Below are 11,903 nucleotides of genomic sequence, written 5' to 3'. Positions count from 1 at the left end.
TATATTATTATTCTCACTTAGTTAGGGGCCGATCGATGAACCTCGAGAGCAACAGACATGGAGAAGGCCAACACTGGAAGGAAGAAGATTTTCCATGCGAAAAGCAGATCTGGGTAAGACGATTAGGCTTCTTTACTTTGTTCGTCTCTTTGAGGAGCTTCGCTGATGGTTGTTCTATGGGTAGTTGCTTGACATGTAGAGCGCGCCGAATAAAATGCGACGAGACACGACCTACATGTCTGCGGTGCCGAAAGTCAAGATTAGAGTGTAGAGGTTTCGAACAATTCCATCGAGAACGTTCGAAAGCATGTTCGCGTAAGTCAGAAATTCGTATTTGTCATATTTATGGAGGTCTCGAGGATTGTATAGTATAGTTGTGGAACAATTCACGAGCTTCGAATGATTACTATACTCGTACTTCCTACATCAAACCTTCCTAGAGAAATCATGCTAACCTATCTAATTTATCACACAGCATTGGCAGTCGGGACAAAAGCTCTGGTTCCACCACGTCCAACCCAGTTGCTTCGACCGGCCGCGAATTTCTTTGCTACTAACAAAGAGTATCATTACTTCAGTCTCTTCAGCGACAAGATTGCCGCTGAGATATCTCCAAGTTTCGGCGCAGATGTGTGGAGCCGAACGATTCTGCAAGCTTGTACATCAGAGCCTGCGATTCGTCATGCGGCTATTGCTATCAGTGCTCTTAGCAAGTCAATGGAAGCAACACAGGACGGAAAATATAAAGCGGCAAGTTGGCTAAACTCTAGAAGCTCAGCTGAGTGGGAGCAGAGACTTCCGCCAACGTGCCAGGAAAAGGCTCTGGAAGCACGAGCACATCATCAATATGCCCTCGAACAATACGGCAAGGCTATCGAACGAATGCGGAAGGACATTGCCCAGGGAAGACAGAGTCTGAGGATCACGCTTATAAGCTGTATCGTTATTGTCTGCTTCGATGCCCTTCATGGAAATCACGAGTCTGCAACAATGCAATTACACCATGGCATTCGAATAATCCAAGATTGGAAGCGGCAACACCGGGAATCGTCAAAGCATCCACTTGGGTTCTCCTCTCCAGATCCGGATGTGGTGGAAGACTTTCTATTGCAAACTTTCGGCCGCCTTGAGATACAGGTTATATCATTCTTCGATAACATGACACCTGAGTCTCACCACCTGCTCCGAATGGAGGGAAAAGAGACGATTGAAAAAATGCCTGAACACTTTTCCTCTCTCGACGAGGCACGTTTATATCTCGATCTTATCATGAGGCGTGTAATGCACACCTCAGCGAGTCTACCAATCAGGTTTCGAAACCCAGCGCGTAAATCACCAGCTGTTCCCCATCCAAGGTCAGCAGAGAATGCCCTACTAGCGGACAGTAAATGGCCGCTATCTGATAGGGTAATCGCTTCATCATCTGAGGTGAGGGGTTATCTGAAGAGCCTATCTTCCACTCGCCACCAGTTCTCACACACTAACGAACGTATAATAGGAAGACACGCAAACCCCTCAACCAGTCGAACCGAATCCTTCCATCATCACAGAACGAGATAGTCTTCTGGGGGAGCTCGAAGCTTGGTGGTGCAGTTTCGAAACCCTTCTTAGATCGGCGATCCAAAAAGGAGGAGCGGATGCCATCTCAGCATTGACCATGCATGTCCAACAGCAGACATCGTCACTGTTCCGCAGCGGTCATTTCACAACCGAGATGCAGTTTGATACGCTCTTTCCTGTTTGGCGCACCATCGTCTGCCAATCCTCCAAGCTGCTCGCCATACAAGACGAATATGCAGGCAAGAACGGAGGTGGGACGACGCTAGGTTTTGCCTTTGATTCAGGCGTCATTCCGTGCTTGTATTTCACGGCTATAAAATGTCGTGACGGACCCACGAGGCGAGAGGCGCTGCATTTATTGCAGATATATCCGCGGCGAGAGGGTGTCTGGGATAGTATTGTTTCTGCTGCAGTCTCGGCGTGGGTTATCGATCTTGAAGGTCAGCTTGAAGAAGGCGCGGACGATGTAGTACCAGAGGAGAAGCGCGTTTCGATGACGAATGTGAAATTCAATCTATTGGAGAGAACGGTATATATGACCTGCTTGCAGATGGATCTTGAGACTCGCAGTTTCGTGGAGAGAAGTCATGTCCATACCTGGTGAACCTTAGTTGGGGTAGGAGCGGATGATGTCGGTCTACCAGTGGTTAGTAATGCAATACTCATGGAAGTTATGAGAACATAGATCGAATTGTAGGATTGCCTGGGTAAAATACGAATCCGCCACAAGCCCAGAATCCTAAGTAAAAGAGACATAAACCATCTCAAACAGTCGTTGTTCCAGATCACGTTTTTTTGTCGCAGCCCCCTTTCATCGCTCGCTTAGCTAGATCTTGTCACCAAAGAGCTTCAACCAAGGTTACCATACTTCATACATGTTCAGTAAAGCAGGACAATACCGTTTTCCGACTGGCAATCTTTCACGGGGTTTTTGAGACTTTCACAAAGCATCAGGCGTCTTGCTGGATGTGTAGGAGGTCCATTTTGAGGTGTTTGAGGGGGGCGTAGAACGGTTGCTTGGAGGAGGAATTGCCACACCACCCAACCGATAAGCATACACGCGATCGGTTTCAGCGAAACATTCTTGAGCGACAAATCTGTCAACTGCCTGGGAGTCTGCCAAAACAGCCCAAGCCATGCTTCTACTCATCTGACGGTCGTTGATGGATGTGAGGGCTGCATGTAACTCTTCTTTCTGCAACAACAACGTCTGCACGAAGTCGGATTGCCATCTTGCTGATTTCCTTCTTTCAGGTTCAAGAAGCTGTTTGATATCTTGAAGCTGGATCTCTATTATGACGGCAGCCGTCTGGTCATGAACGCCTGTGGTAGCACGAGGCGATCTAGAAGCCATGTTAGTAGATCGAACGCGTGACAGTCTTTGGGGTATTGCCAGTCCAAAAACAACCAGAATTGAGGAAATGGAAATTTCTACAGAGAAGCGGGAAGACGAGTGATGAGCCCTTCGCGCCTTCGGATTACTTGCTTTGGACAAGAAGTAAAATATCAAAACCGAGCGAGTTCAACTCATACGCAATGATGAAGTGTTGACGGACAGCTTCCGTTTCGTACCGCTTTCGGACGAAAGTGGCAGGAAGTCACTAGACCGTTTGAAAAGAAAGGCTTAGAGCAGTGCTGCGAATGGGCCTTCTGCAAAACATAAGAGAGTATTTGCATGGAGAAGGCTGAGGAGGAAAGAAGAACAGTGTTGAAGTTAAAGAGGAGCATCTTCGCTAAAGGCAGAAGGGCAGCCCAGTTTGGCAAGAGCTTTCCATCGCCACTGCCCAGGCTTAATTCTAAAGAAGTCACAAAAGCACACTTCTAGAGGCGGGGTTGTAACAAAATGTGCAAGATGATAGGAATGTCCAAATTTGGATGCGGAGATGGTTCGATAGAGATTTGTAATGTGCATATATATTACTGTACCGCTTATACACTGAAAAAAAATCATAAAGGGTTGTTCGCTTTGGAGGGATACCTCTATAAAAACATTATATATAGGCAGTGAAAGTGTTCCGCATATTATCTATGGCGCTTGCAAATATGAATATTCAAAGCCATTATATAGAACTATGGCCAAAGCTGCTACATTGAAAAGAGGGGAAGATATCATACCTGCTGCATTCAGAGCAGAATTATTACCACTAAGCGTCTTTACCCTGGGCTATATGGAACGCCAAATACATTATTGCTGAGGATTTTGTAACTAAAAGCTAACTAGAGCCTTGCCTCAATTGACAAGCACTTGTAAAGTTTTGGTGCAGAACACGTCTTTCGCATCCGTTCTGATGTCCCTCGATCTTTGCACCGGGGATTCAATACACCAGCGTACTAGCATTTTGATATTTTGATTGATGCCTAAGCCCTTTTGACTGCGTCAACTTCACTTCTGTCCGTAACTCGTTTGGACACGCCTGCCACATTTAAAAAACCACCTAAGAGGTTCTTATCCGTCAGAGCTTACTCGAGTAGCCGTTTTCTCATCAACTACCATTGTCCTTCTCCAGGTGTGACATGCTGAGTGCAGCGCTCACACCTTCGATCTCCACAACTTCGACAGGACAGGAGGTAAATTGGCAAGAATTGATGGCAGAAGGAGCAATGACCTGCCCCGTGAGCGAACACCCATTCGACACCTAAGTGATTGCAACGGTCTCCTTCTGGTAGTAGGTAAGCGATATTTGGTTGTTGTGCAACGTCCCAGACGATGGGTACTGCTTGAGGCTGGGGTAGTTGAGGGACATTGGGAACAACATTTCGTGGAGCATCAACAACTGGCTCGGCTTCAGCGGGAACTACCACATCATTTGGACCAGCAATGAGTCGAGGCTGAACTGCTTGAAGCGGGGCTGGAGCATGTTGAGGGGCCACAACTAGTGCAGCCGGAGGTAAGGGTGCTTGAGCGGGTGGTGGAATAGCATTGACAATGATGGGCTGTGTCGGAGGTGCATCTGGGCGAAGAAGAACTTGCAAATCTCCATTTCTGACTGCTGCACCGAGCTCGAGAAGTGGGAGCGCGACAGCAGCTTGACGAATTACAGCGACTGGTGGAGGCTGGGGAGCAACCACACCTGCTTCATTGCGTCTCCTAGGTCGCGGAAGAAGTAGCTGACGTACATTGTTCCACAGAGGACACTCGCAAGTATGCCAAACCAAACCGCATTGGTAGCAAAACTCACTTCCACAACGACATCTAAGAATACACGCATTAGTGCCAAATCTTTATATGTAAAAGATGCGTAATGCGTACGTAATATGATTACAGCCAAGCATCCTCTCAACCAAGCTGCGACATAAAAAACAGCGGCGCCATCCTTGCTTTGTCCCGTGACTCAAAAGCGCCTCTGTTGTTTCATCCCTAGGACAATCATCTCCCTCATGTGCAGTAGTTTTGCACTTGGTGCAGGTGCTTTCATTGCAAGTAGCGCAGGTACCAAGGTCTCTAGTGATGTATTCGGGGCGAATGAACCGGTGGCATTGGAGATCAGAGCAATAAGTTCTATCGACAGTCTCGAACTCCACTTTCTTCTGTTCGTGCGTGGCCATCAACTCTCGTGTCAAGAATTCGCGAACTTGCTCAGGAGGTATGGACCCGCAACATTTTGGCGGAAACAGCGACTCATCGATCTGGGATCGTCGAAATATTCCTTGCAAGCAATCGCGGCAGAACTTATGGTCGCATGGTGCAGTGGCCAGGGCTGAATGCTCAAAAGTATCGTCGCAGCCTACGCAAGGGCTTTTTGGAATTGCGGCATACAGAGCCGTAATTGCCTGTTGCAAGAGTTCAGATTCCTCTCGTACCACACGCTCCTCATCCGCTTCCCCCTCATCCTCATCGCGCGCGGCCCTTAGCATCGCAAGCTCGTTCTGAACATCTGGAAGTTGAAGCCGAGCGATGGCCAAGGCAGTGGCAGGATGTAAGCCACGCAAGAACTCTGGCAATTGTTGCTCTGCCATTTTTATCTATGATCTCCTGCCTAGGCCAACGAGAAGCGTATGGTTGCAGTTGTCCGAACCGGAAGGGTGAGCCCCAGTGAATATGAAGAGGAATTCCTGATAGTCCAAAAACGTGCGAGATATCGTTCTGATGGAGTAGTGAATTTGTTCTCAACTGAGCAAAGGCTTTGAAGGATATGATTGTAATCGAAAGAGGGAACGAAGAGAGGTATCACCCCTCGCTTTCAATTGCACCGTAAGAATATGAGACAAGAGAAGCTAGAGTCAAAGTCAACTTGCAAGCCAAAGAGTGAGGGAACGTTGTTCTAACCTAATATTTCAAGATTGTTCAGAGAGAGACGTCTAGAACTCTGCGTACCGTTGGGCTCTCTTGGCATGCAAATTTTGGAAAGCGACGACCATCTGATGAAGATACACAAGAATTGAGAGAACGCGCGATCGAAGTTGTGTGATTGGGACTCCGAGATCGGGCAGAGTGTTCAAAAGGGGAGAGAAACAAAGCAATAGAGCGGTGTTACCAAGAACTAAATCACTTTGCATTTTGAACACACCAAAATCCAGCAGGAGTGTTATGGAAGTATGCGTCCCAGCAAGAAGTCTTTGAACGACCGAGAAATGAGACAAGAGTTCAAAGCTGATGAAAAGCCAATTCACTTCATCAAATACATCGTCTGGTTGAAAGCTCTCACTTTCAAAATTAAGCTGCACTTGCTACATTTTGGGCAGTGCCATATTAATGACATTGTTCGGTCGACGCTTGCTCTAGAAGAATTCTGCCAAACCCCTTGAGACAATTCGCAACGTTCTCGAGTTGCAAACAGCATGTCGAAAATGGAAACCATTTAGTTTAGACAGCAAGTGAGCATTCGCAGGCCAATTTAATCAAGAAGAAACGCTCAGCTCCTAGAATTCTAGTTTAAAGGTGGAAAGACACGTGAATACAATATGTTCAAAGTTGAATTTCCTATCTTTCATGTCAAAAGGTGCAGTAAGAGGATCTTCCATACTTCAAGTTGGGGAGTCGCCACCTGAAGTTTCACCTGATAGGAAATTTATTTTCTTACTAAAGCAAGACTACCTCCGTAAAACAGACAACCAGATACGGTAGGCAAACTCTTGAATGAGATTTACCAGAAGCAAGGATAATGAACAAACAATACAGCAAATAAACACAACATCACTCACCGTGACACAAGCAGCCTCGGTACCCCTTTTTCATTCTTCGCCGAGCTAGACGTGCATCACTTTGCTTCTTGCCCCTGACAGACCACATGTCTCTCAGTCGCCGCCGCCTCATCCTCCACCGCTACCTCCACCTCCACCTGCACCTCCCTCCACATCCACATCCACATCCACATCCAAATCCAACTGCCAGCCCTGAGCCTGAGCCTCATACATGTACGAAACAATTCATCTCGCCCCACCTCATCCCACTTCGCCCCTCCTGAAGCGTCGTCTTCACATGGCATCGGTCGACTTGCCAACGCGGTGCAACTTCGGGTGCACGCGGCATTTACCTAGAAGGGGAAACGGTGTGGTAATAGGAAAGAAAGAAAAGAGAAGAAAAGTAAATATGGCATCTTTTACCGGTACTGCACCGGACCGGCAGTACCTTATACCGAGGTAGTACAGTAGTATAGCACGTACCAGTATACACTCGGGAAATACTAATCATCAATTGTACTCGCATTTTTTAAAAGTCTGACATTCCGTACTATATTTACTCCATATTTTTATACGCCGCGCCCTCTAAAGAGCTTAGATCTAAGTAAAGAAAGGGCTCTCGTAGAATAGTCTTCCTATATTCCAAGACTGGCTTTATAGTTATTCCAGAGGTTTACTTTGCATACCGCTAAGTAGTAGAGAATATCATGTCAGACGTTTAAAAAACCCGAGTATACGGAGTATCAAGAAGAGAGATGTACGAGGTAATATGTCCGAGTGGTAGACCTTTAGTACTCGGGCTTCGAAACGCTGCTAGGCTGAGTGGACGGAGCTTGAATATAGCATAAGGTAATTCAAAGCCCGATCCATCGAATGCTCTTCTATATTTCTCTTCTTTTACAATGGCGTCGGATCTAGAGCCGCATGATTATGTTATATGCATGCATCTGGAAGTCTAGCTGCTAGAGAGTGAAGCTAGGATACTTATATGAACCTAATGCATGCAGGGTTCAAAGCTACGAAGTAAGTTTCACCAACCCAACCTAACCTGCGGTCTCGTGCTAGGAAAATGGATGATTCCTGGTGATTCTACTCCAATGGCAATTGATAGCTATGTAGGTAGATCACCTGTTACGGAGTATTACTCTGTATAATAACAATAAATACTCCGTGCCGCCGAAATGTAATTTGAGTCCCGCTTTTTCTACAGTGTGTCAGTGAGGATTTACAGTGATGAACAGTGATCTACAGGATCTAAATACTAGTTACATGGTAGCCACTATGCACACGTTGTAAACCCAAGAAGGGAATCAAATTATTCTTCAGCGACGCCGAGTTATTAATAACCATAGATCCTTTAATTATGCTATGCGAGTCAAAGACTAGGAAGTCCTTCCCAATGGAAGCCAAGAGCACCTACCTACCTAAGGGAGGGAATCCCCAGATGATACCTATTTATACCTCCCCTCTATCCGTATACACGGTCCGTACACGGCAGCAAGAACTGGCCCGAGGGAAGTTGCCCATCCCTCCATCCCCCGAATTAATTAACCATTACGGGCAACGCAACGTCGCGACTCCCATCCCATGGAGCTACTAACCTCCCCTCTGCACCCACCCCATCTTTGACGTAGCCATACGATGCTTAGCGTACAGCAATACCCGCTGCCCTTACTCCGTACCTACCTATGTTTGGCTAGGTACGAATGCGAGTGCTATAAACGCCAAACAAAACACCACGAATCGCCAGACACGACTGACTCGTGCCGCATAACTTATAAACCTTAATTAACTAGCCATGTCTCCAACACCCTTTGTTTACTATACCAAATTCAAGATATCGTGCCGTTCATGCAGCCACAATTTACTCGCTGTCTGGTTTGGGAAATAATCATCCTAGTGCCATTTTAAGAATTGTCACTCACATCATCATATCATCATATCGTGAGCCTCCTGTTGACGTCGGTGCAATTCGAACAATGATGCATTCCGTTATCTACTGTATTATACTCAAGCAAGCAGTATATTTATTCAACAGTGCCTTTCCATCTAGCAGCGCGCTTCCATTCCCCTGAGATCATCGCTATGCTCCCTCCCAGTTATCCCATCCGAGCTAGGTAAGCATAACTCCTCATAAATCAATGAATAAATACAAATGGAAAGAGAACCTTTCAAATCTATAAACACCACACCACTTCCCCTCCTTATTACGCCCATGCAAGTAAAGACAAGAAGAAAGGAGACAACTTTTGTAAACCGAGAACGAAAGAAAAAAGTGAACAGCGAGCGGTACCGCCAGGCGAAATATTGACCAAGAGAAAGGTAGCGTGTTTGTTCGTGGTTCGTCCGATTGTGTATGGGCGCAAAGGGGTCGTAAAAGCACATTCTATCCATCCTAAAGTCTTTGCCCAATCAATCAATCTATCCGGGGTATAGTCTTAGCTCGTGATGTTTACCAACTCCGTCCCAATGCATGTAATTTTTGTGAAAGAAATGACGCCGTTTTATGATGGAACGGAAAGGAAAGGTCCAAGAGAGGAGCTCGTATGCTTGCTGTAAGAAGTACTGGATCCCGATGTGTCGATTTGTGAAGAGTAATAGTTGAATCACATCATGCCTTCTTCACCAATGCCTGGCAAGCCGGCGACGTTGACCCCAATACCGCCCAAGCCTGCAGCTGCCATGTGGCTATTGAGCTTCAGTTCAGGGTTACAAGGTGGCGAATGTTGCTTATGCTACAAAAACGTCAGCCGAGGCTCCGGGAGAGTTGGAAAAAGCTTACGTATTTAAGTCCGTTCAAGTTCTTGTATCGTTTGCCACAGACTTCACATTTGTAGGGTTTCTCTTTTTCCATACCCAAAGTACCTGGGTAGGGAGTGGACGTTTCCGGATTTACAATTGAGAATGTACCATCTCCGTTCTCATGTAGTTGCTGAGTTTGGTGGCCATGCGTCTTGTGATATCTGTTCCAGATTAGCTATAAATCCATGATAGAAATCATGACTACATACTTGAGACCATTCTGGTTCTTGTAAGCCTTCTCACAACCAATGACCGGACATCTAAACGGCTTATGTTCCTCGGCGGCCATCATCATTGCCACTTGGGCTGCTTGAGGATTACCACCCATCTGAGCCATCATTTGCTGCTGTTGATAGGCTCTCATTATCTCCTGGTTCGCGTTCGTCGACGCCTGACCTTGTCCTAGGCCGAATTGCGAAAATTGCTGTTGAAGTGCTCTTTGGTTACTAAAACCTCCATTTGGACTGTACAATCGCTTCGCTGGCTCATCTATACACAGATCGATACCCATATCGTTTCCTGGGAAACCATAGCCAAAGTTCATGTTGGCCATGTTCATGTGCATTAAGTTTGAGAAATCATCTTCCATTTCTCTGGCTGGAGTACCCGGAACCGAGGTATCAGGTGAAAACGTCTGTTGCGCTTGGTGCTGTTGAATTGGCTGTGCACTGAGTGTAGGGGTATTCACAGATGAGACAGTGGGATTATGTTGGAACCCAAATCCTGATGTAGCCGGAGTTGTAGGCTGCGAAGTACGCAGTCCAGAGTGCTGTAGACCGTTGGAATTCAAATTCAGAGTAGGCCTTTGCGGTGCTTGTCCAAAGAGTGATGGCTGGACTGGCTGTACCGGGTGCTGATTCTGCTGTACTGGGGTGTCCGGGGGATTATCCAGAGGGCCCATCTCATCATCCATTTCCATGTCTTCAACACCTTCCATCTCCGTATCTGCCACAGGCTGAACATTCTTCTGAACTGGGGTGGAGGGCTGCGACTGCTGTTGTTGTCGCATTAGCTGGATTCCTCCTACGCTCGGTCCTCCTTGAGGCATCTGTAAGCCTTGCGGCCGAGGGGCTTGCGGTTGGTTCTGCTGTTGAGCTTGCTGCTGCACAGCCGACGAGGCTTGTGAGGCAATTGCTGCCTTGCTGTTAGGAGTAGAACTTTCTCGCGCGCGCGCTGCTAACGAAGCAGTCCGCAGTGACTGCGGGGTTTGTTGCGCATGGCTCTCTTCGTAGTGCTGTAAAAGGTCGTGAAGTGATGGCAATGTCTTCCCACAGCATGCGAAATCCTTCATGAAGTTGGCCTCGAGTTTCGGTAGATACGATGAAGAGTGGTAGGAGGGTGATTGGTAGGGGAAAGGCGAGGTACCCGCCATGATTATGCTGTCAAGATGTCAGTTTCTGGAGATCAGTGGTGACGTAAAGCGGGCATTCGAATGATCAGAGGAGCGATTGCTTCTATATTGCTTCTATGAAGGCAACAGGAGCTGACTTACTCGTCTCGAATCCAGCTTCCAACAGAGACGCCTCCCCAACTCATGCCTTGTACCAGGCTCCCAGCCAAACTCTCTCGCCGCGGTCGAGTGTCTCCGTTTCTATTTGGGATATTCATAGAGATCGGTTTGGCTCCTGCAAAGGAATCCTGCCTGGATCTGGACATGCCAGAATCAAAACCGGCGCCACTACTCATCATGGCGGAGGTCCGAAAATCGGTCTCGAGGAAATTGGAAGTCGTCGTCGTGGGCTTCTGGCCTTGCGACGATGGTGAAGACGAGGAATTCCTTGTGGGCGTGGCGATGTCGATAGGAGAGGTCATCGGCATCGTAAACCGATCGTGGTCGTTGGGAGTCAACGGTTGATCGTCAAGTGAATCTGGATCTGGTGTCGAGGTGGATGAAGTTAGAGGCGATGCCTCGAGGGAATCATTAATGATAGATGCAGGTGTGGCGGCCGCTTTATCGTACACCTTCCGCCAATGGGATAACATGGAGGAGATAGGGCGATGCTCCACTCTTGGGACACGGTTATTGTAGTAGTAGTAGGTGAATAAAAGAGTACGAAATGTATAGTGGGTACATACAAAAGATCTCGAGGTTGATTATTACGAAGTATAAATGTCGGGATACAGGAGACAGGACAGGATACCACCAAAATATCGGAATATGGATGATGTACGGCGTGTCAGTGACAGGTTAGGCGTAGGCTGTACCAGAGCAACGGTGAGAAGGATGTTGCTTGGAGAGTAGTACAAAGCTAATCTAAGACTATAATTGTTTGGAGCGGTGAAAAGTACAGAAGTAGATTGTGTCAAGGATGTCACTACTGTATACACATTGGGGAGAAAGCTATGAATCAAGGATGGCTTTGGTCGTATAGTGGTCTGAAATATGAATGGATGGGATGGGATGGGATTGGGATGGGATG

The 11,903-nt window shown here is 47.1% G+C and overlaps 2 protein-coding genes across 2 annotated transcripts; both read right to left on the bottom strand.

Annotated features, from left to right (window-relative positions):
- Positions 1 to 4,047: 4,047 nt before the first annotated feature.
- On the bottom strand, positions 4,048 to 5,517 carry LHYA1_G001260 (ATP-dependent RNA helicase-like protein; the record flags this gene model as incomplete). The annotated part of the gene is made up of 2 exons (XM_031146244.1): positions 4,048 to 4,753; positions 4,811 to 5,517. 2 exons carry the CDS (start codon positions 5,515 to 5,517, stop codon positions 4,048 to 4,050), a joined length of 1,413 nt encoding a protein of 470 aa, XP_031008739.1.
- Positions 5,518 to 9,287: 3,770 nt separating this feature from the next.
- On the bottom strand, positions 9,288 to 11,466 carry SFP1 (Transcription factor; the record flags this gene model as incomplete). Its single annotated transcript, XM_031146243.1, has 4 exons — positions 9,288 to 9,416; positions 9,464 to 9,644; positions 9,693 to 10,862; positions 10,976 to 11,466. 4 exons carry the CDS (start codon positions 11,464 to 11,466, stop codon positions 9,288 to 9,290), a joined length of 1,971 nt encoding a protein of 656 aa, XP_031008750.1.
- Between the last annotated feature and the right edge of the window lie 437 nt (positions 11,467 to 11,903).

Source organism: Lachnellula hyalina, assembly GCF_007821495.1.
Source record: "Lachnellula hyalina strain CBS 185.66 chromosome Unknown contig00012, whole genome shotgun sequence".
Lineage (NCBI taxonomy): Eukaryota > Fungi > Ascomycota > Leotiomycetes > Helotiales > Lachnaceae > Lachnellula > Lachnellula hyalina.
The sequence above is the reverse complement of the archived record's forward strand: the minus strand, read 5'-3'. Positions and strand labels throughout refer to the sequence as shown.